The sequence below is a fragment of the Helicoverpa zea genome, chromosome 1, assembly GCF_022581195.2.
Source record: "Helicoverpa zea isolate HzStark_Cry1AcR chromosome 1, ilHelZeax1.1, whole genome shotgun sequence".
Classification (NCBI taxonomy): Eukaryota; Metazoa; Arthropoda; class Insecta; order Lepidoptera; family Noctuidae; genus Helicoverpa; species Helicoverpa zea.
In genome coordinates, this window is record NC_061452.1 from 6,106,816 (window position 1) to 6,132,568 (window position 25,753).

The 25,753-nt window shown below is 38.0% G+C and overlaps 1 protein-coding gene across 2 annotated transcripts; it reads left to right on the plus strand.

The window, feature by feature from the left end:
- Positions 1-2,075: 2,075 nt before the first annotated feature.
- On the plus strand, positions 2,076-24,414 carry LOC124630133 (carbonic anhydrase 1). Of its 2 annotated transcripts, none has more exons than XM_047163877.1 (5): positions 2,076-2,379; positions 12,504-12,695; positions 13,470-13,687; positions 21,951-22,172; positions 23,015-24,414. In XM_047163877.1, exons 1-5 carry the CDS (start codon positions 2,343-2,345, stop codon positions 23,144-23,146), a joined length of 801 nt encoding a protein of 266 aa, XP_047019833.1. In that variant the 5' UTR covers positions 2,076-2,342; the 3' UTR covers positions 23,147-24,414. The 2 variants fall into 2 exon arrangements, with proteins under 2 accessions (XP_047019833.1, XP_047019827.1); XM_047163871.1 differs by lacking the exon at positions 2,076-2,379 and adding an exon at positions 9,529-9,550.
- The last annotated feature ends 1,339 nt before the right edge of the window (positions 24,415-25,753 follow it).

The following is a 25,753-nucleotide window of genomic DNA, read 5'->3' on the forward strand; positions in this document are numbered from 1 at the left end:
TACTTGACAATATCATAATGATTATTGTTTAAAGGAAAAATATAGAATTCAATGAACTTCGTAAATAAATAAATACGTCACTCGGTTAACCGCGAGACCCACCCAAGGAGTATTAACTTGCTCATATTACTTACTGACATGTAGTAAATGAAGACTGCCAATAACCTTGTACATAACGTATTGGCTTTTGTAAATAAACCGACTTACGTGTCTCTGTATTTTTGTTAAAATAGTAAGTAAATTTTTTTGGTCACAGTTCACATTGGGCTATGCTTTATCATGAACTTACTCAGACATTTTATCTGATTTCATTGCTCGGACATTGTAACATTTATAAATGTAAAAACGAATTTATTCCGTCTAATTTTTATCTATGTTTATTTTTTCTGTACCTAACAAAATTCGAACATAATTATTACCTAAAGTTGTCAAATTATTATAATAACCTGCGTACGCCAAGTCAAAGTTCATGAATCATACAAAAGAATTAAACGCATACGTTGTGACGTTTCTGTTATTTGATTGCAAAGTCGATAGAGGCACTAAAGTTTTATTTCATGCTTATTTTACTTACGTACTTATCTAATTATGCATGGACAAACAAACGCAATGTAATTATATTTTTTTTTGTTAAACCAGTAGGTACGATTGCAAGATCAAAATTATTTTAAAAATATATAATATATTTTTGTATAAGATATGCCTAAACAAGACAAATATTACCTACGTAAATTACGTTAAAAAATTTGGATTAAAAAACGATCCTACTATTCACTTAAAAAATAAATAAATAGAATAAAGGCCAAGTTATGTGACACATTTTAAATAAGTTCATTTGAATGCTTTATCAATATAGTACAATCAAGTGGCTCTGATAATAAAAAAAAAAAAACTAAATTCTGATAATTTTCGTCATCTGCAGTTGAGTGTACCTGCATTGTTTTTTTCTTATTCATGATTTCAACGAATTTAAACCTGAAAATATCGAGATTACGGGCAAAGAATACCGTTACTCATTGATTCTAATTATCACATACAAAATTAAATAACAACGTTGTTCATTCGATAACAGAGTTAGCTAATACATTAAGATATACCAAATTTGGGAAACTTTATATATTTTTATCAATAAACACATTGGGTGTAAAACAAAACTTCTCGTCGCTTATCATAGGTAAGCATAATTAGTAAATAATTTTAACCATTAATGACTTATTTTATCTACATGTATTATGATTTATTATGTAGTAGTGAGATAAAGATTGACTGTTGTATTTCGGATGTATTTGTTACTACTGATAATAAATGGCCTAAAAAATCAGGTTATTTGAGAGCGATTTATTTGTAACGATTTTATTCCAAATAGAATAAGTGGCTTTCTCTACAAATTCTAAAACGAAGTCTTGTCTTTAACCCAAATTGAACTCAATTATCTGCCTAGCTTACTCCCAACCATGCTGGAGTCGGTTTCGAATCTTACCAGATGGTGCTTTATTTTTATAGGCTTACTGTTCGTGGGACTTAAAAGTAATATTCTCAATTATTTTTGCATACTGTAATAATGTATCCTCAAAATAATTAATACTATACCCGAACTCGTGATTGACAGTCCCGTCATCCCGTGTTAGAAAAAAATTAAAACAATTTGTTCATTAAAAAAAAAAACACTAAAACTGACATTACCTAGATTTCATTGAAAATCCTCTAGCGTGGTCGTTTTACTTGATTGTCACTGTCGTTTATTTATTACACAAGTGTAAATCGGGCTTAAAATATTCTATTAACGCCACGCACATAAGTAATCAATTTTTGGGGCACCTAAACATGCGATCTATACAGCGTTCATGTCATAGCCGCGCCGTGAAAATTTGGAAGCCTAATGAAAAGCTACACGGGGAAGACGTACACTCACACAATAAACGCATGTGCATGGGAATGCGGCGTATTATTGACATTGACATGTAGTAATGTATTTGATGAGTAAATAGAGTAATTACGAATGTTGAGTAGAAACAGTAGAAAGCCATCGGTGGGGCGGAGCGTGGCCTGCGCAGCGGCGCGCGCGCAGTGGGCCGGCGGAGCGCGCGCGTGCCAGTGCCTCCCGTCCCGAGCCGCGAGCAGCCGCCAGCCCGCGCCCGCGTCCGCGACCGCTCCGCGTCACACCCGGCGACGGCCTTTCTATAAAGACAAGCCGCCGCGAACACTCGCACGCAGTCACGACCCGACCACGTTCACTCGTGCACCCCGCTGACACGCGACATACATTACCCCGCGAAACACTTGACTCGCGACTCGCCTCAAGGAAGGAAGCAATCATCACCAGTGATAATATCAACGTAACAATGGCAGAAAAGGACTGGGGATACAGCGGTGAGAACGGTGAGTCCACCTTCAATGTTAAGTGCAGCGAGCGGCGCGGACCGGTTTGTTTACATCGAGGCACGTGACACACCATGTAAATAAAACTCCGAAAAGCTAACTTTTGATTTCAGTTCTCGGTTCCGCGCGAATTTGGTGATTTAGTATTATGATTGTTGATGTGTTCCGGGTTGATATACTAACATTTTGAAAGGTATCAATATTTTGGAAAACAACAGGAAGTTAATTAACCGTTATCTATAAATAAAGGGCTCCTCTCCAAGTAGCCATGTTTACTTCTGATATCAGTTAAGCTGACATTAGATGATACTTTCGCTATGCACAGCGCTGCAATCAAAGCAAAAGCGTATGATTTATCAGTACATTACCGTGGAAAGATAAAACATGACAGAGAATAACTAAATAACTTTGTCATTGACGTCGTTTCAGCGCTGTTTCATATTTTATCTAAATTCGTTTCATTCATGCTTAACAAAGCACCTGTTGATTGCATGATCTAACTATTATTTGGAATGTGATTATGTTATTTGTTTAATCTTGTGGTACGAAATAAATAGATATCGTCATCTTATTCATTTAATAGCTACCCGCTATTAATGCCTTGATTAGAGTATACTTATTTCCACCTGTAATCAGGTAAACAAAGGAACCACCAGTAGGTGCTATTGACACCAATAAGCTATACAAATATAAGTACGTTAACTTCGCGATTGCACGCAAAATTAGCTGTTCAACCGAGATAAACATTAGTAATATCAAAAAAGAAAAATATATTTTCACGTAAAGTTCGATAATGGTGCCAAGAGAGTTAGCGTAGAGTCGCGTGAGGCGATGGCTGGCCTACTTACATCCGAACGGTGAGCCGGTTCCACTAATGAAACTTCTTCTGCACTAGTACGATACACCAACTGCCTTCTTTGTATTAACAACTTTTAACGCGAACCGCTGGAGGCGAACCAGTTTGCCGCCAAAAAGACGAAAAAAGATTGCAATTCCGTAAAAGGCTCGTTTATTCAGACAGAAAACTTATGCCGAAGATGAGGAAAACCGTTTAAAAATATGTATTTACAGTAACAATCTGCATGACTTTACATCAAGGATTTACTGCATTAAAATAAAGATTATTACTCGTTACTTTTAATTTATAGCACTCAGGTGAAATGAAAACTGCCTTCCCATCAGTGCATTTGTTTTTCCTCAAATTACAATTATGGCAATGTATCGTATCATTGATAGCGCCACACAATGATTAATATAGAAATATTTCAAATGAGCTGTAATCAAAGCCATTGAAGCAGCAAGTGGGTAACGATGTATGTCTCGTAACTCGTTAATAAGTACGAGTACTTTGCCTTAACGCTTCACAATGCAGTTTTTCTAACAAGATCCAAGTTTTCGCTGACGTATAATAATTATTATGTAAACTAGCCTGAGAATCATGTACGAGTAATCCACGGTTGTCGCTTTATTAACCGTGACTAATGTCTTATATTGTTTTTCAAAAATCTTCAAATTACAAGACACCTTGCTTTTCTTGTCGTTCAGTTTCGTTACTTTACATTGTTAAATGCGTAACAATCAGGCTTACTCACAAATTTGTCTGTGTCACATTTGAGTGACATCTATCTATCACTTTATTGTATAGTACGACTGCAAGTTTGTTTGTCTTAAAAACAATTCATTTTGATCTTTTCGCAACAGGTATATTTTTGTCTAATTAACGCAGTTAAATAAATAAATTGACCGATTAAACTGCATTAGTAAATAACGTGTTGCACGATGTTTAAATCAAACCTATTGAAAAAACTGCCTTTACGGGGATTCCCACAATTCTGTGAATTGAGAAACCATCGCAAAGGGAAGGCAATATCTTTATAGAAAGCAAAATATTGACTTTTAATTATCTGTATTGAGAAATATTATTTTAAACTAAGAAGCGGGAAAATTACCTATAACCAAACCACATAGGTCTCCTATCTCAAGGTGTAGCGAAAAATAAATGAAAAGTCTGGAACTGATTCGAGAAACGTCTCTGTATGCTTCAATAAAACCACAGATTAGGAAGATTTTGTTTAATTAAATAAAAAAGCGCAAAAACTAAAACCTAATTACGTGAGGCAATAAAAAAGGGCGCAGTGATTACTTATGAAGTAAATTAAAGGAATCCCAGAATGTTATGAGCCATTCAACAAGTAATAACAAAAACATCATAAATTGAGTATTACTTTACCATAACATACTAAATTAACCCATCAAATTACATCAAAACAATATATCATAATCAATTGGAGCTGTAAAAAATTAATTAGTCAAGTGTTTTGTAGTAAACTTAAAATATCGGTTGGTCATCATCAGTCAACAATACCTATACTCTATACTCATGATTCTCATTGCGTACTTAGATAGATTTAAAAATATTTTGTTGATTAATCTAGAATCCTCCATTGTGTTTTGAAAAGAATTTTCTCAATTAACACTCATGTGTGTATGTGACAATTAACAGGGTTGTTAGTGCACAAAAATTCGTGCTGCATTCTATTTTTCCTTTGTATTTGGAACCATTTTCTTGCATAATATATTTTATTGGCTGTTAACATGACCGTACGCTATAAGACGTGTTCTACAATACAGCGTAAAGTTCTTATCTATGCTAACTTAACTATAGTTTTTCATGGTCCATTATACACAAGCACGGAGTGCGCATTACTTTTCATAAAATCGGTTTGTTTTAAGAAACAACGGGTATTAAGCCATAAATAACAGATTAAGAATTTATTTCCTGTAGTTATAAAATTGCGCAGGCAGTTGGGCTGTTGCAACGAGGATATTATGTCTGACGGCAATTAAAATTGCTTCATGACAGTAATCGATCGAATACAATCGCAGCACTGCTGTAATGACTCTGGCGCATTTTATTTACATGTACATCATAATTATATCTGTCACTATTAAAAAGGAAAGTAGGGTTACCAAATGTACCTACTTAAGTACCTATAAAAAAAAAAAACAATGAAAACCACCTATATAATAAGGAAATGAATGCGGTTTATTAATCAGTGCCTAAAACTGGGCTGTAATTTCATATCTGTTTACAAAATTTTATGTACGATGATTTTAACTCAGTGCTAACGTAATTGTCAAACACTTGTTTATGGCTCGTTGACCACTACAATGACAGTTTAACCCGTTTAGCTGTAATCAAATAAAACCCAAAAAAATGCACGGGAAACGTTTTCTGGCGTACCAATTAATCTATTGTTTCCGTTTTATCAAATGTCTCATCTAATGTGTGTACAAAATGTGAAGAGAATTAGTAACATAGCATTTTACGCAATGATAGAAAAGTGTTATGAATTCATTGTCTAACTTAGGTAGGTAAAAGACCTGAGTCACAATTCCACGTGGTCCACAGACATTCTGTCTTCTTCTAAACAATTGTAGACATAGGGTAGAGGATAATATGGAATGAATAAAACATTTAATAAATATGCAATCCATCTCATCTGTATGAGCCTCCATTACCGACCGCTCAGTCTTCGCGGAGAGCTAAGTAATTGGCCAACTAGATATAAAAACGATTACTATAACGAGAAAAGTGACAATTTGGCGCAGATGATGTCAATAAAATGACGCATATTATCTAGAATTAGGATCCTCCAGATATCGATTCAGTTCAAAACACAACAAAAAACTAAGGCCTGGACTCAAATCAGGGTCGTATAATAATTGTCGATCGCTAAAACCAAACCACATTTTATCCTGAACCGGAACAGCTTTAATGCCAGTTTCACGACTTTGGCTCTGGCATAAGATTTGCGACTTTTCCGAGAGATTTACTGGTACACAAAAACGTGCTGTACATGTGCACGCGCAGAAGCAATGATCTGAAACCAGAGAACCATCAGCCAGAAAATTTACTAAGCGAGGATTATGTGTTACGTTTTGTTGTAAAATTACTAACGATGACCCCTTCATACTTATGTCTTGCTCATTAAGCTTCTTCTGCTCTAATCATAACTACTCTTCTTAGAGCGATTATTACATCCTTTTAATTTTTGCACTCATTTTGCCTTACCGAACTCCAAAAGATATACTAGGTAATATTATCATATTCTACAAAATGTTAAAAACATTTGTAAACATAACGTTTTACATTATATTGTATTGGTCAATGACAGTTATTTATTCAGTAATTATTATACCAATGCAAATCTATACTATTTGATTTTAACTTTATCGAATTCAGTAGCCCATAAATTCGGGGCAAAAAACATTTCCACATGACTAAACCAGAACAAACGACGGTTAACAATAAGTATTTACTTATGTCCGCCAACTGCGCTAACAGGCAGATCAGTCAGTCAAAACTCGCCAGCAAGTGACTGTTAATTAACTGTACTGACGCTATCATTATGACTTAATCAAGTTTGCAGAAGAACATAATAGAAATTAGAATGTATCTATGAAGTGCCCAAGTTGTTTTGGATATGTGGTAAGAACCAGATTTGCAGTTTGCGTGGCGTTTTTTCCTAGACATAACAATACATGTTCAATAACATTATTCCATTGGGAAAATTACCTTTAAATATGACAAAATCCTTCAATATTGGATGTTTCAAAATCGGTTTATTTAAATACTTTGTAACCAAGTATCTACTATAACTCTAAGTACCACTCAGACCATACTAAATTCAGTTAGCGTGAAATCTCAGGTTTCTTGAATAGTATCACATTTTATTTCAAAAACAAAAAAAGCAGATAATATGACATTCTAAAAACAATACCAAACCGAATACATTTCGTGACAATACGCCTTACAGATCAATTTACTGACATTATCTAAAAAGTACCGTAAATGTAAGTGGAAAGATGTGGTCCTTAACACTAATAAATAACTATGATAAAGAACTACTTACGCGTGACGTGACTGACTGACACACTGACTTAAAAAACAACTAGAAAAACTGCAGGATGTACATATACTTACGTCTATGGCAGTATATGATACATAGGTTGTATAGGTAGTGCAGTTTGATAGCGTGTAGCTAATGTTAGGTTATTAGAGTTCAGAGTAGCTATTATTGAACAATGATGAGACTGGAGGCGTACTCGACCCTCAGCCAATTGTCACTAAATACGTGTTACTGTTAAGATTTTTTTTTGCGTGCAACAAACATAATTAATGTTGAGTCTAAAAACATGCGTGATAAATTAAGAATAAATTGATATTGTTAAGAGGACGAATTGGAATTTTTGGCGCCAAGGATGTCAATTTTTCTCAGTAAATACAAAACGGATCAAAATACAACTTGGTTACCTGAAAGTTCATGATATAAGCCTTATTTTGTTAGTTGTAGAAACATGATTAGGTAACTTTTATAACAGAGAAAAATATATCAAACATACCTCTTTTTAAAAAGAGATTCACATATTATGGGCAAACGGGACCGATTTAAGCCTCTTAACTTTTTTAGTAGTTGAGTATATACATACTCTTTAAAATGGTAGTAGGAATTTTTATTAAATTATCATTTCTAAATATTAAAATTACAAAACCATTTTGTCGCTTACGACTTTTAGTTATAAGCTAGCGCGCGTATTGTTGTCCTCGCCCCGCTCAGACGCTCCGACCCCTTTTGGCGCCTTAGATGCGCGTGCCGGTTATGGAATTATTGTTGACCACTTCCTCGCCTTAACTGTTTCTTTTGATTAAGATTGTAGGTAGAAGGCGTTTTTGTATCTTTTCCGAAGCTTGCCGGACTCTGACGACCTCGTCCGTGTCGCTCCATTACGGAAATGAAGGTTGATCGCTCACCGAACAGTTCATATTTTCTATCAAGTGTTCACTCAATAAGGAAATAATTATAAAATCTCAGGTTGAGCTAATTTGCTACAAAGATCTGGGCCTCGCACTCGCAATTCACTTGCACTTGCGCATGATTTGAATTGCAGCGTGCGCCTCGGGGTCATAGAGTCGGTACGACGTATTAGGTACTGATATTGCACAAATACTCTTAGAATAGAAAACTGCTAAGATTGTGCGCCTGTCAGTGCCAGGTGTTTCTTAAATTTTAGGAGGATATCGAGTTTATGATGTTTTTACAAAAGCATAAAGATAAAATACTTCTATTTTATTGTAATTTATAAATTAACCAAACATTTTCAAATCTCACTTAATATTTATGTACACTCGGCATGAAGTTCAACACGTAGTTCATTAACGGTGTGTGTTGTGCGGATTATGAAGGCTTTTACAACAGAGACCATTTTATCTTAACATTAAGTCTCCGTGACGCTGCAAACGATAGCAACCGTTTACAGTCACTGCCATTCAGAAAAGTAATTGGCCTACAGCACGAACGAGTCAAAAGGTCTACTTCCCAACCGCACAGGGTTAAACCTAATTAGTCACTAAAGGTGAATATTGAAACTGAAATAAAGGAAACAAGAGTTAATAATGACTTCCTGAGCAAGAATGTCACGCATTTCCAGTAAGATAAATTTATAACAGATATGCATGCATGCATATGAGGGAGAGAGCATACCGGCTGAAGGCGCGAACGCGAGGGCACTTGTAAAAGTGGGTAAATAAATCTGTGAGAGATAAGTCTGGCCGAGGTCGGAGGCGACTGCACGCATCGTGACGTGCTACAGCTACTTGAAACACGGATTGAGTATTTCTTATTTCTTTTCAAACCAGCGTAGGTTTTATAAAATACTTACTTACGCATTATACCACAAATAACTTATTCCTGTATAAAATATATCCGTAAACACGTCTGATTCGTACAAACACTGCATTAACACGAAACACTATAGTTTATCTTAAAAATTACTCTACCGAAAAGATTACGTACAGGGTGGTATCGGAATTACCTAATAATGGGTATCCACGTATTATAATCATTTACACGTTTGTATATAAAACATCTTTGTTTATGTACACAGTTGTTCAATTCAACGAGTTACAGTTGAGGATGTTGGGATCGTGGTTTGCAAAAACGCAGATGCCAAATCAGAAATTGTGAAATTTGAAAGGCTGCTAGACTGTGCTTATACATAATGCAGTTAGCATGTTTAACCCTTGACATTGTACACACTCTTTACGTAAACAGAAGGGCAAGGAGCGACGTTCTACGTGTTACCGAGTCAATTGATAGCTGTATGATAGGTCAGTGGATTTTGTCATTTGATATAATCGTGTGCATGCTTCAGGTTCAAAGATCACTCTTTTATCACACGGAAGAATTTTTCATTACCTATTTTCTTAATAAGTAAATTTAAATAACACAAACTCCAACAAGTTTTCGTTTACATCTGAAAGCTATTAAAAGGAAATGACTCATGAATACAAATTAATTCAATAAATGAATCAAGTGTTTGGTTACTTAATATGCGGCTACGCACGGTGAATGATTAATTACCACGGTAGTCCAATACTGAAACATTCCACGAAAATCGCTCTTAGCTGTAAAAACATTAGCGTCACTTGCAGAATTTACGATGACGCTATGACGCGCAGGCAAACTCTGTTTCTATAAAAAATAAATAATATCATTTACGGTTCACAGCAGTGGTTTAACAAGACCAGATGTTATAGTTAGTAATAGGGATATAGAGTGGGATGGTGATGATAGGAAACTTGCATTCATGAACACTATTGCCCAATGCAGATAAATGTCATCCGTGCACTGAACCCCTCAATTGGCTGACAGGCGGATGACACTCTACACAGAGCAGTGAATTCATAGGTACATGTACCTATTAGAAAAGTATAGAATAAATAGTATGCAATATATAGGTAAAATATGATCAATATTGGTATTGGCGACTGTTATTGACACACGCGCATCCGGTCCCCGAGTGAGCTCAATTGGTAAAATGGCCGGTACATATTTATTTTCATGAACATTGCTGTCGATGTGAACTAAATTATCTATGGATCTTTATGAGTGCACAGCCTTCACGACTGATTTGTGTTCCTTCGACTGTAAAAAATACAGGTGGAATTGAGGAAACTGTTTTCAGTGCTGGTTTTTCATTATTTTTTTGCTGTTCAACCTTAACTACAGTAGGTATTTAAGATCATTAACAGCTATTTACCTTGATAATTAAACGTGAGCACGTTGACTATTTTAAAAAATATACTTATAAATAGTACATATTTTGTTATGAACAACAATGAGTACAGGTTCCTATTAGATCTCACGTTAGAATTTAAATTTGGCATAGGCTACAATTGTAGATGTTTTCTTAGCCAAAAATACTGGTAAAAACTGCTAATATGTACCTATACTCCAGATAAAAATATCTCCGAATGCCGGCCGGCCGGAGGTTTTCAACGATACTACATTAACTTTCTCAATTTCTCGTGTCAACGCGTCGGAAGTTCACGATTACGATCCTCAAAATGGATTTGAACCAGCGTGGGACGAACATTAGTCATCACATAAACAATATTTTCAAGTATATGCGGTTTAGCAACTTGCTCGATACCTATAAATACAACCTGATTTTAAAAGCTTCACTCCACAGTCGTTCACTTACTCCAAGAGTTACAGTAAATATTTTGACGTTGCAGATGATAATACATTTTCATCAAATATGTCTAAGAAGTCATAAATAAAGACAGGGATTCATCATTATAAAAATGTTTCTGTAATCGTTTCTGAGTAGACCGGCGGGCGGTAGCGTCCTGATAAGATAACGCTAATGTGATGAGTTAAACAATCTGTCAGTCTCGTGTGGAGAGGTGTTCACTCATCCCTCACGTTGACATTGTGACATCTATGCAAATCAAGTTCACGAAAATTATATTTATCTCTAAATTCTTCGTAATCTCTACTTGACAAGTTTATAATTACATAATGTCGGTCTGAATAACACAGTTGTAAATATTACTAAGTTAGTATTAATTACAAAAAGAGATTTTTACGTTACCACAAGTCCACGCCCCTTTGGCAGTAAATGAGGCTGATGACGCGACAATGACGTTTGTTCTCTTTCCCACAAGCACGTGGTTTGATGCGTAATTATTTTGTGGGTGTTGTCGCGATCATTTCTGTCAACGAAACGGGTTTTAAATACTTTACTTGTACTCGAACATTACACAGAGATTCATCAACCATCAGGTGTTACTTAGGTACTATTTCAACGCTTTTTTGAAATATGCTCAAAGATACCGGCCCGTTGCATCACAGCACCAAATCAATTTAATATTAATTAACGGCGATTTATTAATCTAAACCTATTTGTTAATGGTGATTACAAGTATAGAAATTCCAAACTTGGGAATTCCTTAGCGGATGACTCTAGAATTTTAATAAGTAGATATGTATTATACAATCGCACCTACTTTCATTTCCTTTTGTTTACTTTACGCAATGCTATATTATATGGGTGTCAACTTTAGGTGCCTGTCTACTAGCAAACAACTTCTCTAATAGAATTTAAGGTATTTACTGACCAAAAATTCAGACAAAAAGTGCCTTCAACTCAGGTGTTTTGTTATAACGACTCTTTGTTATCGACTATCGGTTACCTACATGAGAAAATTAATAGTCAACTACCATTACCTATATTAAACAAAAACAATGGTATTTAAAAATAATCTTCCTATATGGAGTTTCCTGCTTCTACCAAATATTTTAAAATAAATAAATACTTATCATCAAGTACAAATTGCTTCTAAAAATATAACCAGTGGACAGTAGCGCTATAAGTGTTCGTCGGTTATCATATCAGCTGGTCCGTATATCCCACTTCTGGGCCGCTAACAATCGAGCCAATGTTTATGTTTGTGTGTCAATGAACGGCAAACAAAAAACAACAGTTAATGCGAGCGCTTAGGACGGAACAAATGTTGACCAATGAACTATTTTCTGGATTTAAGTAGACTAATCTTAGATACAATAGTGATTCTTGAGATAGTCAACATAATATTCAAATATGCTCATCGTGTGCACCAGAAAAGGAAAACCTTTAGTAGAATCTCGATCAGTTAACAGACTACTTTTGTAAAGGGAAATCCCCATATTGCAACCGCAAATGACTCTTACAGCGACAACACAACGTTGGGTGAAAGGAGGCTATTTGTATACTTATTCCATTTTATTAATTTGCAGGTCCGTCGACTTGGACAGAGAAGTTCCCAGAAGCACGGGGCGCCCGCCAGAGCCCCGTGGACATAGACACATCGAGGATCAGCAGCGGAGGCAGCGCGCCGCCTCTCAAGTGGCGCTACTCCGTCAACCACCCTCGCTCCGTCGTCAACCCCGGCTACTGCTGGAGAGTCGACGAAAATGGATATGACTCAGGTATGTGGTGTCCAAATGTTAAAGATTTTGAGCAAAATTAGAGCTAGAGAGATACCAACTCTTCGCGCGTTATTCTTCTTCTCATCTTAAATTCTGGTCCAATCACACCTGTTGATACAGGAAATAAAAAATAGCTATGTAAATTTTAATAATATTTATCATTTTGGCATTAAACGATGAAAAAAAAACATCTCAAGCCAAGGTTATTACCGCAATATAGTTATGGACTGCGTTTTTTTAATGTTTTACTCGAGATAAGTAATGGCTCATGTGTCTGTCACATTAGCATTTTACTAGGAAACCTTGAAATCTCTTTAATTAAGCCTGAGAACCAATCGGCACGAATCTCTTGCTGTCGGCACATAAATTGCAATGGGAATTGAAACAACTCGATGATATAACGTGTAAAAGGAAGTTGCAAGTCCTCGTGCAAAGTGAGGGCCAATTTGCATTTCCATCGACACGACGAGCGTCGCGACAGGCGTACCCCTCGCGATGAGTCACCACGTCGCTCGTTCCTGTCCCACGCAATTTTGTAAACACCTAATAGGTGTGGAACGAAAATATCCCAATTTTGCGAGGGTTACTACCCTCTTGAGAATTAGGTACATACTCGAATACAGATTTTGACCCACTTGCCTCTACCGATGATCACACCATTATTATTCTGCGTGCACAACAAACTGCTTTATATGAAATCTAGTCTGAAACACTGGAAACTATCTCCGCATAGGTAATTATATAAACTCATTCGACTCAACGATTTATTTACAGAGCTTCGTGGTGGTCCCCTCGGCCATGACGTGTACAAGCTGCAGCAGTGGCACTGCCACTGGGGCGCAGTGAACGGCGAGGGTTCGGAGCACACAGTGGACGGCCGCTCGTTCTCTGGGGAACTTCACCTGGTCCACTGGAACACTACCAAATACAACAGCTTCCAAGAGGCCGCTGGACAGCCTGATGGACTCGCTGTTTTAGGCGTGCTTTTAATGGTGAGCATTTTATCTTCAATACTCCAATTAGTAGGTAGCTCCAATTACCAGTATGATTTCTGGTAAATTAAAAAACTGAATGGCCAGCTGAACTCAACATTTTGAACAGATCTGACCTCATAAAATCAAGGGCTAATATTAATAGATATTCGTGGAGATGTTCATGGTTCTGTTCTAGAATTGAAACTTAAATTCAGACATCAGTCAATGATTGTGTTAACATCTTCTGCCGACTTGTGTATCATTGCAACAGAGTGTATCAATCAATTTGTATGGTTTAGGCACGAGCCCCGCTACCTACGTGTTTACTCCTATCATACTACACGCTGTATCAAACTAGTATTTTAAAAGGCGAAAGTGTTTCTGTATTTTTTATGTCTTTGTACATAAACTGCTGAACAGATTTTAATGTAACTTGACAGCAATATTTTGTAGTTATACCTAGTTAGTTTTCACAAACTAAAAGTCAAAAATGTGATCGTTTAAAATAATTGCTTACGTTGCATAGGTAGTTTAAATAAAATTAGCACGGTTGTAGCCCGAAGGTCAAAATTCGCAGCAAAAAGAAACAAAGGAACTATGCTTATTTGATATCAGATGTTAATCAAATTCATCGTTGCGAAAGTTACAGACGAGAACTGCTTATACAAATTAGAAAGCAACTGTTTACAAGATCCTGTAGGTAACTATTACATTACGAACGTACATAGGTACGTCTATAAATAATGTGCGATAATACAGGTCTAATGTGTTAAGAGTTCAATATCAGCAGATTAAAATACATACTTAGAGTTAGAGTGAATTGATTTCATACACGGCTACGTTTTATAAATGGGAGATGAGTGCGATAACGAGCCGCTCTTTTGCACACCAGAGGAACTTTCTCTCGTCAAAGCGAGCGACGGCACAGCATTACAACCACGACAATAAGACAATTTAAACATCGCTTTTAAGAACATTTCACGTCGCTTTCTTGGTCCAGTAACTTTATATTCAAGTCTATCTATAAGAAATGACTGCTGCTACTTCTTACAAGTAACAAAAAACATTTTTCATCCCACCATCTCGGAAAGAGTAGTTTTACCCTTTGATATCTGAGCGCAAAAGCCGTTTTTATCCTCTAGAGTCTAGAGTCTAGAGCGGCAAAGTGATTTGAATTTAGAACATCGTGTGCAATGCTCCATTTGTGACAATCTTGATAAGACTTTCAAACAAATACATATTTGTCGGCTCTTCGTTACCAACATCAGAAATCTCCATCGTTTACTCTAGCCGCAGACGCTTAGTTTATAATGAATAATAATGCCAGCACTGTCTTGAGTACACTTTATAGTAAGAAATAACAATTATGGTGATAAACAAACAATAAACTAAATTACGACGTCGAATTGAGACGATTCGCCTGGTGAGGGCGCGCGGGCCTTTTTCTTTATGTCAAAGTTCCCGCGCTGCTCCCAACTTGGCGCTCCGTCAGAGTGACACTTCCTCAGCTGTCACTCTAATCCGACGTATTCTCATATTCTCTACGGCGGCGCCGACACGGCCAGACTGACAATCGTCCGTCCTCGGACGTAGTAGTTTAATGGCGTCCTGGAAAGATCAAAACAGTACACGGCTAATGATCCGCTCGTCCACCCTGACGAACATAATGCCATAATGTCTACCATAATACAGAAGCAACATTTTGCCCACACAACAACTTTACACACGGCGACTTTACATACTACAACTTTACACACCATAACTTCATACACCATAACATTACACACCACAACGTGGACCGGACGAGTGCGTCCCTTCGACCAGCCACCAAAACGACATGGACCGGACAACACTGTCCCTTCGACCAGTTGTATAACACAAAACCACAAACATGGACCGGACGAGTGCGTCCCTTCGACCAACCGCCAAAGCGACATGGACCGGACGACACTGCCCCTTCGACCAGTTTGTCACAAGCATGGACCGGACGAGTGCGTCCCTTCGACCAGCCGCCAAAGCGACATGGACCGGACGACACTGCCCCTTCGACCAGCCTGTATAACACAACCACAAACATGGACCGGACGAGTGCGTCCCTTCGACCAGCCGCCAAAGCGACATGGACCGGACGACACTGCCCCTTCGACCAGTTTGTCACAAGCATGGACCGGACGAGTGCGTCCCTTCGACCAGCCGCCAAAGCGACATGGACCGGACGACACTGCCCCTTCGACCAGCCTGTATAACACAACCACAAACATGGACCGGACGAGTGCGTCCCTTCGACCAGCCGCCAAAGCGACATGGACCGGACGACACTGCCCCTTCGACCAGTTTGTCACAAGCATGGACCGGACGAGTGCGTCCCTTCGACCAGCCGCCAAAGCGACATGGACCGGACGACACTGTCCCTTCGACCAGCTTGTGTAACACAACATCCCAAACATAGACCGGACTGCACTGTCTCTCAACCTTGATCTATCACACATACTCATTCATAATACATAACACAGTAACTAACCTTTCTGTTATGGACAATCCTGCTCAGTATGAACTTCGACTTCATATTGTACATCTAAGGTGTCAGAGTCATAGAGGCTAAGCGTATCTGACCACGCAGTGAGCGTTTCAGAATCAGCTGAAGCAGTGACCGAGTCTGCACGCAACATATCCCCGAAATTTGGAGTATCACCGAAATCATTACAGTTTTGTGTCAATTCATCCGACGCCGACACGGTCTCCTCTTCATTCAATAGGCTGTCAGTGATTTCAAGTAAACCGGTATGTCCCTTAGGTACTGGACGCAAGTTCTCATGAGCATATTTGTAAACGCGATTTGAACCGTTAATATTTTTCAGTTCGTAGCGATCATTTTCTAATACCGATGTTATTATGAATGGCCCTTTAAACTTCTTGTCTAATTTAGTTTGGTTTCGTTCACCGGTTTTGAGAAAAACAAAGTCACCCTTGGTGAATGGTTTGATATTAGCGCGACCACGATTAAACCGACGAGTGTCTGCTAATGCAGCCTTTTCGATATTATTTGACGCATTCTCTCTAACGGATTCTAAATCTAACCTTTTAATCTCCTCGTCCGATTGTGCGATAGAAATTTTAGACATACCCAATGATTGTGCGCGAATCCCGAACATTAATTCTGTTGGTGAGTATTTAGTCACTGTGGATTTCGTACTATTTAGCGCTAACTGAATATTGCCTAGTTCGTCACGCCATGTTTTGTTCTGTTCATTTTCTACTATCGTAAGCAAGCTTTTCAACGTTCTCATGACTCTCTCTACTTGACCATTCGCTCTACTAGAACCTGTTGCAATGAAATGAAGACTGATTTTATGCTCAGTACAAAATTTCTTGAATTCGGCACTAATATAGCATCGAGCCTGATCTGCAATAACACGTTTAGGGGCCCCAAAGAGATGGACAGCTTTTTCTAGAGCACGCACCGCACTAGTGGCGTCGAGTGACGCCGTATGCTCGAGAAGAACGTATTTACTAAACGCATCTATGATAACCGAGCAATATTCTTTGCGATCGCTTTTACCACTCAATTTCCCAGTGAAATCTATATGGATCGTATGCCATGGCACGGGTACTTTAGGGATAGAGTGCAAGCGAACTGATTGAGCTCCCGAAGGCCCTTTAGACGCTTTACAAACTATGCACGAATCAACAAATTGTCGCACACTTTTAGACATTTGGGGAAACCAATATTGTTCATAAAGTTTGTCTAACGTTTTGCCACTACCGAGATGTTGTATTTCGTTATGAACATGGTTAATTAGTGTCCAAATAAGGGATCGGGGAACAACAGGTAACCACACAGTAGCTTTATTTCGTTCGACTTTCCTATATAAAATACCATCTCTAACGTCATACGTGCGAGCTACCGAATCAGGCATATCATTGTTGTTGTGCTTGTTTATTAGGTCTTGGATTTCGCTATCTCGTTTCTGTTCCACGGAAAGCCAACCTTGATGTAGTTCTACAAATTTAACTTCTTTCCTAATAGGAGATATGTTAGAAGAGGCACCTTCTTCGGGTTGTAGATTACGGGAGAGATAATCAGCATGTTCCATTCCGCGACCTTCGCGATAGACAATGTCAAAATCATACGCTTGCAAAATTGCCCACCAGCGATGTACACGTGGAGTGAGGTCAACTTTTGACTTTGATGCCTTTAGCGAATTACAATCTGTATAAACAGTGAATCGCCTGCCATACAAGTAATGCCTAAAATGTTCTACCGCTCGTACGACGGCTAAAGTCTCTAATTCATACGAGTGATAGCGAGATTCTACTTCAGATGTACGTTTGCTATAATATTCTATTACGTGAGGCAAGAGGTTTTTCCTTTGAATGAGAATTGCTCCGTAGCCATCAGCGCTGGCGTCTGTATGTAATTCAACAGGCAATTCTGGGTCGAAAATTGTTAAAACTGGTTCGGAAGTCAGAATCTCAACTATCTTGCTACGGATATCTTCATGTTTGTCAGTCCATTTAATCGGTCCCTTCAATTTAGTTAAAGGATAAAGAGGTCCAATGACATTTGTAAAACTGGGAATAAATTTTCTGAAGTAAGACGCGAGTCCAATAAACTGACGAACGTGTGTGCCTGTTTTTGGAGGAGGTGCATCTGCCAAAGCTTGAATCTTAAGTGAGTTTGGTCTAATTTCGCCAGCTTGTATTGAATAACCCAGATAATTGATTTTAACTTTCATGAATTTACATTTTTTGGGGTTTAGGGAAAAACCAGCTTCTGTCAAGGCATACAAGGTATCATCTAAGCGTTGCAGGCCTTGAGAAATATCAGGGGAATAGCAGAGAACGTCATCCATATAAATTAGAGGCTTGTCGTTGAGATTTTGCAAGGCTTTATTGATGCATCTTTGATAAACGGATGGAGCGTTACGTAAACCAAAGGGCATAGTGAGGTATTCATATTGCCCTTCAGGAGTTACAAAGGCTGTCATTTCAATTGAATCCGGATGAATAGGGATCTGGTGGAAGCCGCTAGCCATATCAAGTGATGAGAAAAAGTTAGCGCAAGTCAGTTGATCTATCTGTTCCTCTATGCGAGGCAATGGATAATGTTCTGGATGAGTGTTTGAGTTAAGCTCCCTGTAGTCGACGCACATTCTATCCGTATTGTCTTTCTTTTTTACAAGAAGTATAGGACTTGAAAAGGGGGAGGAGCTCTCACGAATAATTCCTGCATCAAGAAGATCTTGTATTTTTTCACGAACTATCTGTTTTTCTACCGGTGCTAAACGATAAGGTGACCTATGAACTATTTTATGGGGGTCTATCAACTTAATCTCTAACTGCCCTGTTTTAACGCGCCTTGTTGGTACACCATCAACAAAATAATCAGAATATTTGTTCAGTATTCTTAAAAGTGCTTCTTTATCTTCATTTACTAAGTCCGTGTCAACCTCAGAAACAAAGTACGCATTAAATTTGCTTATGCAAAAGTTAGCCTCCTGTTTCATATTAAGCACAACTTTGTTATTATCAATTGTTGCATAAAAACCCTTGTCCAAAATATCTCTACCTATAATAATCGGCACAGAAATATCGGAATCAGGCACGATGTGAAATGTAATGTCAACCGGAACATCACCAATCGTAACTGTGCTTAACATTTGACTAGAGCATTTGACGTCGTTACCGCCAAGACCAGTAAGGTAAACTAAATCGTTGCGTACAGTACCCGGAAACCGCTTAGAGAGACTTTCAGTTATGAGTGAACAAGATGATCCACTATCGAATAGAAAAGGAAACCGCTCACCGGAAGATGTCTCCAGCGAGGATCTGGAGGGGTCATGGCCGCAGAGGTTGACTTCTTTGTTCGCTAACCCACCGGGCCTCTTCTTGTCGGGACAAGTTGGTGATGTGTGTCCAGTCTTTCCGCACGAAAAGCAGGTAATGGTTTTGTCTTGCTTGTTGGTGGAAGTTGAATAATCTGAAGGCTTCGATACTTGATCTTCCTTACGCGATTTGCATTCAAACTGTTTGTGACCCCTTACGCCACAACGATGACATTTGCCAAGAAACCTCGTATCTGTCACCCGCGGTCGCTTCACATCAGGGTCTTGACACCCGTCCGTATTATCCGTCCGGCGTTTCAGCGAGATGCCATTAAGAATTCGAAATAGCTGAGCGCGAGTAGTGACGACATGGGATGTTAGCTCTCTACGTATTAAGTTATCCTTCTGGCATAAAACAGATATGACAAACCCAGTAATAACCTCTTCGGATAATTCTGCTTTTGGAATTTGCTCGATCATGCTCCATAAGCGCAACGCAGACTCAGATGCAGTTTCTTTAGCCTCGATTTGAAATCGCAATATCTCATCAAAATGATCTTGAATCAGTTTCGGTTTGGCAAATCTAGCCAATAACAATTGTTTAATACTACACCAGGATATGTTCTTCAAGTTTAATTTGGTTAAACAGGTAGCGGCACGACCTTTGAGTGCTCTAGTGAGTGCCATTAGTAAGTCGACACCATCGAGATTTTTGTTCTCTACTATGACTTCGGTTAGTGCACACCAATCTTCAATATCTGCGGCCTTATCGTCAGGATCGTATGGGATGAGTTTTGGTGTCACATTAGAACTTACTGCTGCCTGGGGCGGTGGGATTGAGACCAACCGGGATAAGAGCGACTCCATGCTTGACAATAGTTGCGTTGCAGGGTCGCTTTTTGATGGCTGCGTATCCACGGCATGACCTCTCTTCGATCCCACTTCTGATGTCGGCTCTTCGTTACCAACATCAGAAATCTCCATCGTTTACTCTAGCCGCAGACGCTTAGTTTATAATGAATAATAATGCCAGCACTGTCTTGAGTACACTTTATAGTAAGAAATAACAATTATGGTGATAAACAAACAATAAACTAAATTACGACGTCGAATTGAGACGATTCGCCTGGTGAGGGCGCGCGGGCCTTTTTCTTTATGTCAAAGTTCCCGCGCTGCTCCCAACTTGGCGCTCCGTCAGAGTGACACTTCCTCAGCTGTCACTCTAATCCGACGTATTCTCATATTCTCTACGGCGGCGCCGACATATTAAACAAATAAAATACAGCTTAAAATAATTATTCAATTAATTAAATAATTTTTATTATTGTTTTTACATAGATTTTTAACCTCGTTTCATTTTTAAACTGAGTTTTCAAATATATGAACATAAATAGGTACTTCTTTTTAATTTGATACTCATATGTGCGCGCCATTTTGTTTTTTTGAGTTTAGAAATTTCCTCGATGAGGTGGGATGAAAAGTTACGTGTTGCACTCGAGTGCAAAGATTTTTCACCTTGTGCTCTTTTGATTCCCTCGCTATCGCTCAGGATTTAAAATTGAAACACGAGCGTAGCGAGTGTTTCAATTATAATTTCGCTTAATAATTTCGCTTGCTCGGTCATCAAAATTGAGCACGCGGTTAAAAAGCAACTTTGCACTCTTGTATAACAAATAACTATTAATTAATGCGTATCAAAGTGACTCAGTGACTACATTTTACCACAATATTAAAATAGCACCATTACTTTGAGCAAGCTGTTTACAAATTGCACAACAGTTTGTAAACACTTCAATACAATTTATATGCACCGCCCTTAATGTGCATTCGGATTTGCGATGGTTACTTAGTATATTAGAATGTTAAACTTTACGTGAATTTTATTCCGGTAAATCATTAGAACAACAAGTATGTTACTCTTCACAAACACTCATCATTTTATGGGTATTTTGCTAAAATAAGACATAGATCAATATTTTCTAAAGCGATTTCACTAAGTTAATATGCACCGGGCAAAGTAGCGGCTATGCAACCGAAGCCTTACATCAAAATCCAGTTAACTGCAGTGTTCAATAATGTAGTGCACATGTCATTGAGCTAGATGCATGAGTTTATTTTCATGCACGCATGGATACATCGAACGTTAACCGTCTTCTTTTAAATTATTTTCCTGATTTACAGACAGATATCGCCTACCTACTTTAGCTATTTTAATGAAATCCGCGGCAAGCCGTCGCAATCTGAATACAATAAGTCTCATTTAAATTTTACTTCATGAACACGTTCCTCTACAATGCCACTATAGGTGTAGCGAATCGGACGAACAATGAGTCTGAAGTCCTATAGAGCGAATAGTCTGAATATTCGTACCTTTATAAAATAAAATAGCCGGTTGATTTAACTTTACTAATAGGTACCTAAATGTTTAATTTAATAAATTGTTATTTCTTCCACAGGTTGGTTCAAGACATGACGAATTGGACAAAGTTATACGTTTGCTTCCGTTTATCACTCATAAGAACGATAAAGTGACGCTGTCAGACCCTCTTAACCCGGTGAAGCTGCTGCCTCACCAGCACGCGTACTGGACGTACCCTGGCTCTCTCACCACCCCGCCCTGCACGGAGTCCGTCACATGGATCTTATTCAAGCAGCCAGTTCAAGTTTCCGCTGAACAAGTGAGTTCAAGTTTAATGTTAGCCATCAACATTGCACGCGTATCAAAAGGCATTTAGTTTATTTGTATTGTTTGATAATGGAACTTCGTCACTTTGTTTAATAGGCTGATAATGTTGAAGTGCTGATATAGGTAAGCAGTATCTAAATTGTGACGAAGGAAATGAACACATCTAGAGTATGCATAGAGAAATTAGAACACGTTTTGTTAATTTTTTTCGTCATCATTAAATAATGAATGGCGCTAAACATGGGAAAACAATATCACCTAACTGAGTGCGACAGATTGTTGTGAAGTTTTGAACTCAGCCCCTTGTGCCCTGACAAATGTAATTAGCGGATGTCCGAGAAAATGGGTATTATGTCGTGGATCTTTTATTATTTATGATGTCAGAACGCAAAAAGTTTAGCTAAGTAAATAAACTAACACCTACAAAGTTCTACCCACATTATTATTCATTACCTTATGCTTGGTTAGTCTTTTTAAAATGTATAATCGGATTACGAATAGTATATGACGCAACAGAAGCGATGTGTACCGGTTTTCGATGCATACAGCACTCAGCGTTCAAGTATCCACGGACTAAATAATAGCAGACGTCCGTTCACGACCTACTTTAGCAGCTACTTACTTTCCAAATACTCATTATGTGGAATATGTTTTTTAAATGCATATTACAGTAACGCTTTATTGCTTGCCGGGTTTAATAAACGCTGATCGAAGATAAAACTATTTGCCTGTTCTCTCAGGCTAGATCTTTTAATAACCTACTAATTTTAATGACTTCCTCTTGCACTACTTTATGCCTGAATGTACTAACATGGTATAACTGATTGGTTTCAGCTGGCTTCGATGCGGAAACTGAAGTGCGGTGAAGCGTCAGCCGGCACGGAGGCCATGGAAGTCCTCCACAACTACAGGCCGACTCTGCCGCTCGGCAACCGTGAGCTGCGCGACTACGGCGCCGGCAACTAACAGCGGCGCCCCGACACTGGTGCAGCACGGCTGCGGTGACGCTGCCACATGCGCTATCACGATACAATCACAAACAGAGCTGCCAATTGCGCAGTTCCTCCTGAAACTAGTGCCCCATTCGCATTCCGGCGAGTTAATCTAACGGATGACACGTGGGCCACGCAACTCTTATGAATGGTGCCTACGCAATGCAATATGTTCCGTATAAAACGAATCTCGTCATAGCTATGTATGTAGTATCTAGTTGTAGTTGTAAGTGAGAAATAATCTCCGATCCCAATTACGCACCTGGTATCTTGTTAAATATACCTACCTATGTACCTACTAAGAGAGGTTGTGTGATGCAAAGAGAGATTCGTTGCGTAGTTCATCGTATTCGGATAAAAAAAACATTCAATCACAATCGTATTTATCATGTTAATCGAGGTAATTTTATTACATAATGGGACTTCTCATGTGTGCTCGTAACTTTATGTGACTGTAGCTTATGTAGACATTATAATGTAATAATCCTAATCAAGTGCCTCCAATCCTTCGAATAAAATGTTATCTATATTGAAATTTATATTAAATAAGATATATATAACATTTAAAATGCAGATTTAAGATGACACAATAATAGAAATGTCTTCAGATGGCTATATTTTATAAAAATTGACAGCCTTAATGGCTTAATTTTCATTAGATATATTTTAAGAATTTACATAATACCAATAAGTTATACATTTTAATTAACAACATGAAAAAATCTCGGGGAGGTAAACCTAATGGACCAAAATCTGCGAATTTAACAGATCATGAAATAAATGTAATCAAAAAAAACTCACAAAAAATGGCAGAAAGTTAAAATACAGTTTATAGGTTTATGTCTCGAATATGATAAAGCGATGGGAACGAAATGAGTTTTCATAGTAATTTTCCCAAGAACATTGTCTGTTAACTGATAGGTATTTGGTCCAAACAAAAATTACAATTTATGTTAGGTCACTGATCTCTATGTTTTGACCCTGGCATCGACAAGACCAGTCTGTCACTGGGACAAGTCGACTGCAGTCAAAACGGTGTCTTGACTGAACAACTTACATAATACGTAATAAGTTAAGTATTGTATGTAGATGTACCTTAAAACGAGAGTGCCTCAAATGTATAAACGTCATAGTTATGTTAACTGGGACGTCGATACGATAAATTTTAATGTATTTATGTTATAACGATAAGTGTCGATGAAGCTTAAAAGCAATGTACACAATAAACATAATCTTTAACTATTTTATGTTTTATTTAACGGCTACAAAGAAGAACAAGTTAGGAATACACTTGTTGAGAAAGAAATAGGTATTCATAGAACAATAACACGACTGCACACCGCACGTGGTCTATCGCTGCAGTGAAACTGAGAGCCTTGAATGAAATTGATATCTCGACACCGACACTGACATGACATGAGACATTAGAAAATCCGTCTAACTTTGTAAGTACCTACTTAAGATTAAGAACCAACTTAACCATCAATTTCACAAAAAACAATATTTCTAGTTATAATTTAGAAGGCGGTTAGAGACGGTTAGGTGGTGTCTCACAGTGTGCGTCTAGCCAGATCATAGATTTTCAGTTGGATTTGGGCCCAACCAACAAAGAACAAGAGCTAAAAGCATGACCATATGTCTTGTTCTTCTAATGTAAACTTTAACCAAAGCTTTACTTCAGGCTCTAAGGTCGACCAGCAAAATCAGAACTTAGACGTAGATTTCTTACAAAACGTTTAGTAGCGCTTATAAAGCTTTTGGTTTTGGTTTATCTAGTCGCAAGCGTGAAAAGCCCTTTATCGTGATTCACAGACGGGTTCGCAGGAATCGCAGGTTCTAGTGTACATCCGTTTACATCAAGCCAGCGAGCATTCTTAAGGCGAGGAAGTGGTCAACAATAATTCCATAACCGGCACGCGCATCTAAGGCGCCAAAAGGGGTCGGAGCGTCTGAGCGGGGCGAGGACAACAATACGCGCGCTAGCTTATAACTAAAAGTCGTAAGCGACAAAATGGTTTTGTAATTTTAATATTTAGAAATGATAATTTAATAAAAATTCCTACTACCATTTTAAAGAGTATGTATATACTCAACTACTAAAAAAGTTAAGAGGCTTAAATCGGTCCCGTTTGCCCATAATATGTGAATCTCTTTTTAAAAAGAGGTATGTTTGATATATTTTTCTCTGTTATAAAAGTTACCTAATCATGTTTCTACAACTAACAAAATAAGGCTTATATCATGAACTTTCAGGTAACCAAGTTGTATTTTGATCCGTTTTGTATTTACTGAGAAAAATTGACATCCTTGGCGCCAAAAATTCCAATTCGTCCTCTTAATGTTTTGTAGTACTTACTGCCTCGTTGGTCTAGTGGTCGCAATCGCGGCTGCTGTAACTGAGGTCTCGGGTTCGATTTCCTAGTTCAATTTATTAAACACTAACATTCGTTTTTGAGCTTAGGTAATTGGAGATCTCCTGAGTATTGTTTCGGACTAACGTACTTTTGCCTTATAATAGGTCAATCTATAAGAGGAAAAGTTGCGAGAAATCGCTGATTCAATAATAAGAGTGTAATTTATA